This window comes from Hordeum vulgare, chromosome 5H (genome assembly GCF_904849725.1).
Source record: "Hordeum vulgare subsp. vulgare chromosome 5H, MorexV3_pseudomolecules_assembly, whole genome shotgun sequence".
Taxonomy (NCBI): domain Eukaryota; kingdom Viridiplantae; phylum Streptophyta; class Magnoliopsida; order Poales; family Poaceae; genus Hordeum; species Hordeum vulgare.
This window is the reverse complement of record NC_058522.1, coordinates 329,888,532-329,894,739: the sequence shown is the minus strand read 5'-3', so window position 1 is coordinate 329,894,739 and position 6,208 is coordinate 329,888,532. Positions and strand designations below refer to the sequence as shown.

The following is a 6,208-nucleotide window of genomic DNA, read 5'->3' as shown; positions in this document are numbered from 1 at the left end:
GTAGAATGTGATAATATTTCTTAAAATAGGATAAAGCGTTGGCACGAGATCATAGTTGGGGGGGTATTTTTATAGTAATTTTGAATAACATACTATAAAAATGTAATGATTAGAGCTAAATATTAAAGACCACATGACATGTCAAAAAGCAACACTCTTTTAACATAGCGTGGTTTCTGGATTTGTAGCACACATTGATGTCTGCATTGATAAACCTAACCCAATATACTAGGATGGGCCGTACATATACATTTAAGTTTTTTAGTTTTTTTGCATATAGTATGAAGGTCTTGTTTGGATACTCTAACTCAATTAGATGTTAGATTTAGATTCTAACCGTGAACTAAGCCTCAACTAACTTTACCTTCGCCACTAGTCACGTCTATACTATGTTGTTGTTTATAGTTTGATCTTAGGACTAAGTAGGTTGTTTCTTTTTGCGAGACTTATTAAACAAAGAAAAAGGTTTGCGTCACAAGTTTGTGAAAAAAATAAGATAGTTGTAAAGACATTTTGTAAAATATCATTGCGATATTATTTTATGAAAAAGCAGACAAATTACTTATATTTTGAGAAACAATTACAATCAACCGCTCGATCACGCGTTGAGTTTCATCACATGCGTCATGTATTACATATGAGTTGGATCGAAAAACTCACGACCTCTATCGATCCGTAAAGACCTTCACCACTTAACGTGTGCCTAGGCCACCTTGACAATTTTTCGACAACATCATCTGTATTGAAGAAGCTCTTCCGCGACAACATCCATGTTGTAAAGAAGTTAGGATAAAAAAAAATCTATAACATCATCTTATGTTGCACAAGTCCTTCCATAACAACACTTGCGTTTAAAAAAAATCTGCAACAGAAACTTTGTTGCAAAATGTTTCTACAACAAAATATCTTTCGTAAAGGGTTCCATAATATTATCTTTGTTGTATTAATGAGAAAAAAAGGATGGACCATTGAATAGGCCTAGATCAAAGGACGATGGAGGCGGTAGATCTTTTAAAACGATCGGCCGTCCGAGCCGTACCGTGGCCTTATATTTTGTCAGTTTATTTTATTTTGACCTTTTTCTTCTTTGACACACGCACATAGGGAGGGTCGAGGAACGAGTGGCCAGGGTTTTGTCCTTCCTCGCCACAAGGTCGAGTGAGGTCCCCAGCTCTCCCATTACACACTTCCCCAGTCATCCACCAAAGGCGCAGAGGAGAGGAGAGGAGAGGAGAAGGCGAGAAGGAGGAAGAAGATGCCTTGCCTGAACGTGTCGACGAACGTGAACCTGGAGGGGGTGGATACCTCCGCCGTCCTCGCCGACGCCTCCAGCACCGTCGCAACCATCATCGGCAAGCCGGAGGCCGTACGCTCCTTTCCCCATCTCCCCCCCTTTCCTCAGCATCTTGCCTAGGCCTGTTCCCTCTTGTCGCGGGCGTCCATATCTCCTTGTCGATCCATATAGGCGTGGCCGCCCCCTGGATTCCGTCCGTCTCCTAGGTCTGGCGCTCCATTCTGTTAGGGTTTTAGGGGATCGATTAGATGCTGGGGGTTTGTTCCCCTTCCTTTGGGCAACTATTCATGTGTTGCTTTACGCTGGAAGATCTTTGTCCCCGTGACTGCTGAAATAGGGGATACGGGGTCTTGATTCTAGGTTTGTATTGACATTTTCATGTGTGGGACAAGTTGGAGGCCGTCATCTGGGGTTATGTCCAGTTTAGGACCGTGCTTCTTATGGTCATGTGTTTGTTTGTTGGTGAACTTAGACCAACCAGACACAAAAACAAATCACATTCTTGTCAAATAAACTTTGTACTTCTTGTAAATTTACTACCTCTTTGTCTATATGTAAGACGTTTTTGCAGTTCAAATTGAACTGCCAAAACATCTTATATTTAGGAACAGAAGTGTGTATCCATTAGCATACACGTGAAAATGGAAAACTTGGACTGAGCCTGGATAGAATCAAGGTTCGATTTCTTGATGTTTGCTAGTCAAGTCGTTGTCTTCTTGATTTGGATATGTTCTTCAAATCAGTTACTCTCTACGATCCGAATTAATTGACGCAGCCTCTGTACAATGTATATCTCTTAGTCTCAGTATGATAAGCATCAAAGGTATTTGATGTGCTATGGCATGCATATGCTGAAACTTGAAGTGGATGGGCAGGTTAGTTGCTAAAGGGATAAAATAGAACCAACCTGTCTCTACAGAAACAAATCAGATAATAAACATGGTCGACATCTTCAATATTTACGGATTTCTCTGTAAAGATAGCATAAGATTGGAAACTTTGAGAGTAACATGAAGTTGATGTGTATCTTTCTCTCCAAAAAATCTTGAACCTTCATATCTTCCGTTTTTCTTGGTCATTGCAACGCCAAAATGAGTTGATTAGGAGGTTATGGTTAGTGTCTATAGCAAGGCTAGAGTAACACAGTTTATTCTGTTTTAGTCTTTTAGAGATTTTCCTTTGGGAGGCAATATCTGAAAGTCCTTCCAGAACTACATCTTGACTTGCTCTGCTTGACTTTTGAACGTAGAAGTATTTCACATTAACAACATATGGCTGTTTTATGTGTTCTCTAATTGCTAATTCAGAACCTCATATATCAGAAAATTATAAAATATACGCGGTAGCATTAATCTGTTGTAAATCTGGACAGCTCATGTTTAACCCGTCAGAACTTTATTTGCTTATGCTTTTACAGAAATACAGGTCGTTTCCTTGTTCGCAAGTTGTTCTTTTGTAAATGTACTGGTGTATTATTTTGGTAAGCTAACTGTACTTTTTTGAAGTGTATACATCAACTTTAACAGAAAAAATGGCTTCAATAGCTACTTTTGTTGTTATATCGGACATATTTAAAATCAGAAGGACTTGCATGGTTATTTATATTTATGATACCGAAGCCAGTTATAATGAAGCTCTTAGTTAGCATGTCATTCTGTAGATTTGGAGATATTATATGCTTGTATACAATGTCAGACACTCGAACTACTGAAAATTAGGCTGTGACAGTTTTCTGGTTTTTTAGCTGACCGAGTAGCGTGTATACCAAATCTTTCTCGCCTTCTTTATCCTAGGTCTGGCGCTTCATTCTGTTAGGGTTTTGGGGGATCGATCAGATGCTGGGGGTCTGTTCCCCTTCCTTTGGGAAATTATTCATGTTTGCTTTGCCCTGGAAGTTCTTTGTCCTGCAACTGTTGAAATTGCGGATACGGGTTTTTTATCTGTAGGTTTGTATTGACACTTTCATGTGTGGAACAAGTTCGAGGTAGTGATCTGGGGTTATGTCCAGCTTAGGACTGTGTTTCTTATGGTCATGTGTTTGTTTTTGAACCAAATAAACTTTGTAGTTCTTGATATTTATCAATTAGCATGCACGTGAAATTGAAAGATTGGACTAAGGTGGAACGGAATCAAGGTTCAGTTTGTTGCTTTTTGTTGGTCAAGTCGTTGTCTTCTAATTTTGGATATGTTCTTCAAATCAGTTAGCATTTTATATCTCTTAGTCTCAGTATGATAAGCATCAGGGGTGTTTGATGTGCTGTTACTTGCTGTTACATGAATATGCTGAAACTTGAAATACATGTTACTCCCTCCGGTCCTTTTTAGTCTGCATATAAGTTTTGTCTGAAGTCAAAGTATCTCTACTTTGACCAAACTTATAGAAAAAATTATCAACATTCATCATGGCAAATCAATATTGTTAGATTCTTTACGAAATGTAGTTTCATATTGTATATATTTGGTATTGTAGATATTTGTATTTTTTAATATAAATTTGGTCAAACTTTATAAAGTTTGACTTGACCGAAATCTAATATCCGGAGTAAAAAGGACCGGAGGGAGTACTTGGTAACATGGTGAAATGGAACCAACATGACTTTCATACAAAGACAAATCAGATAACGAACATGGCCGACATATTACAGATTTGTCTGTAAACATAGCATACAATATCTGGAAAACTTCAAGAGTACCATGAAGTTTATGTGTAGCTTTCTCTCAAAAGATCTTTGAAACCTTCATGTTTTCCATTCTTGTTGGCCATTGTGCCACCATTAATTGATTAGGAGGTTATGATTATTGTCTATAGCAAGTCTAGAGTGAATATGTTGTTTCACAGTTTATTTAATTTTAGAGATTTCACTTTTGGGAGGCAATATCTGCAAGTCTTTCCAGAAATACATGTTGATTTGCTCTGCTTGTCTTTCCAATGTAGAAGTATTTCACATTCACAAGATATGGCTGATTTCTGTGTGTTCCTCTATAATTGCTACTCCCTCCGTCGCATAATGTAAGACGTTTTTTTAACACTACACTAGTGTAAAAAAACATCTTACATTATGGGACGGAAGGAGTAATTCAGAACCTCATGTATCAGAAAATTATAAAATATACGCAGTACCATTAATCTGTTGTAAATCTGGACAGCTCATGTTTTACTCTAGGCGCTTCATGTGCCACAGATATCACACCTACCACCTTTCAGAACTTTATTTGCTTATGTTTTTACAGAAATACAGGCCATTTCCTTGTTTGTCAAGTTTTTCTGTTCTAAATATACTGGGGTATTACTTTGGAAGGCTAATTGTACTTAGATTAGTTGTTTTAAAATGTAGCAATACAGTAGTATATAAAAAATGGCTCCAATTGCTACTTTTGTTGTTATATCAGACATATTTAATATCAAAATGAAGCGGACGACTTGCTCTCTAGATTTGGTGATATGATATGATTGCAGAACATACAATGTCAGACTCGAACTACTGAAAATTAGGCTGTGACAGTTTTCTGTTTTTTAGCTGACCGAGTAGCGGGTATACCAAAGTTCTTTCTCACCGCCTTTATCATCAGATACTAACTTGAGTGCTTCCGGCAGTATGTGATGGTTGTTCTCAAGGGTTCAGTGCCCATGGCATTCGGAGGTACCCAGGAGCCTGCAGCCTATGGCGAGCTTGTTTCCATCGGAGGGCTGAACCCTGATGTGAACAAGAAGCTGAGCGCTGGCATTGCTTCCATCCTGGAGTCAAAGCTGTCCATCTCCAAGTCCCGCTTCTACCTCAAGTTCCATGATTCAAAGGCAAGCAGACATTATTTGTCAGCGACTGCTCATCCATGGGTCTTGATCAGACATCATCATGTTCTCATTGCATTTCTGCTGTTTGTTAGGCCCATCCTGCACAAGAACATGCTCAATGTTTGCATGCTTTGCATCAAGAGTAGATCATGTAAATGTCCATCTGTCGTTTGAACTCGTAGTCGTCGTGTTAGCTCCACAGTGGCTTCCTTTCTATACTAGTAGATGCTTATTATATGAACTCTAATTAACCTTTTTTTCTCTGCACCTTACAGCGCTCGGACTTTGGATGGAACGGAACCACCTTTTAGATGAGTCATATGGCGTGGAGTCCTGTATGAACTTCAGAGTTCCTAATATTCTGTTCATTGCCTATTTAAGGAGAAACTGCGGCAGTAAGACATCGTGTCAGTTTAATGGCCAGTGTTTATGAGTGCTGGACTACTTGTGTGATCTAGTTGGTTTGGTTTCGTACTTGCCATGGCAAGGGATCGTCGCAACTGTTCGGTTCGATTTGTAATCATGAATCCTTTCTGACGTCCTCTTTTTATTTGTGCTGGTTGTTGAGTTCCAGTTGTTTGCTGCGTGAACTAAAATTCACGATTTGCGTTAGGTGCACCCTGCAACTAAAATTCAGGATTTGTGTTTGGCATCACGGTGATGCGAGATAACCTTCGTCCGCTTAATTAGCTGCTTTTGATATGCAAATTTGTTTGATTGGATGTTCTTTTCAATCCTTGTTCAGTTGACAGGAAATTGAGGGGGATTAAATCCTGTATAGGTATAACTTAAGTCCCCTTCAATCCTCCCTAATCCCTTTGAGAAGGGATGTGACAGAAGAAGGCATAACAGATTGCACACTCCAAAGCATATACCCCTGTGTGAGATGAAAATGGGGAGGACGATCATGGTCGAGGAACCAAATATGTAGGACAAGCATGATCCCAAACGGTCCGTATTCTGTCTAGATTGAAGCACATCAAAAGCACGTTTATCCTGGTCGTATTTGGTTCCTCCTTAGGCACAACATATTCACTCTAAAATTGGAACCCTTGGTTGTAGATGTTGTCATCACGCTTATCCTTCATGATAATTTTGTGTATGATCACACAAGCAGTCGT

General features: G+C 39.0%; 1 protein-coding gene across 3 annotated transcripts; it reads left to right on the top strand.

The window, feature by feature from the left end:
- The first annotated feature begins 1,132 nt into the window (after nt 1–1,132).
- LOC123395265 (macrophage migration inhibitory factor homolog) lies at nt 1,133–5,637 on the top strand. Of its 3 annotated transcripts, XM_045090228.1 has the most exons (4): nt 1,133–1,366; nt 4,890–5,090; nt 5,180–5,238; nt 5,363–5,395. In XM_045090228.1, the coding sequence occupies exons 1-3, from the start codon at nt 1,256–1,258 to the stop codon at nt 5,231–5,233; spliced, it is 366 nt and encodes a 121-aa protein (XP_044946163.1). In that variant the 5' UTR covers nt 1,133–1,255; the 3' UTR covers nt 5,234–5,238; nt 5,363–5,395. The 3 variants fall into 3 exon arrangements, with proteins under 3 accessions (XP_044946163.1, XP_044946164.1, XP_044946162.1); XM_045090229.1 differs by lacking the exon at nt 5,180–5,238 and having other exon boundaries at nt 1,134–1,366; nt 5,363–5,637; XM_045090227.1 differs by having other exon boundaries at nt 1,137–1,366; nt 4,890–5,238; nt 5,363–5,637.
- The last annotated feature ends 571 nt before the right edge of the window (nt 5,638–6,208 follow it).

Bases quoted from the DNA above. Each gene is read 5' to 3' on its own strand.
- LOC123395265 (XM_045090227.1), top strand. From the start codon at position 1,256: ATGCCTTGCCTGAACGTGTCGACGAACGTGAACCTGGAGGGGGTGGAT. The intron at 1,367-4,889 runs GTACGCTCCTTT...TGCTTCCGGCAG, and splicing joins TCATCGGCAAGCCGGAGGCC to TATGTGATGGTTGTTCTCAA. The intron at 5,239-5,362 runs GTAAATGTCCAT...TGCACCTTACAG, and splicing joins TTGCATCAAGAGTAGATCAT to CGCTCGGACTTTGGATGGAA.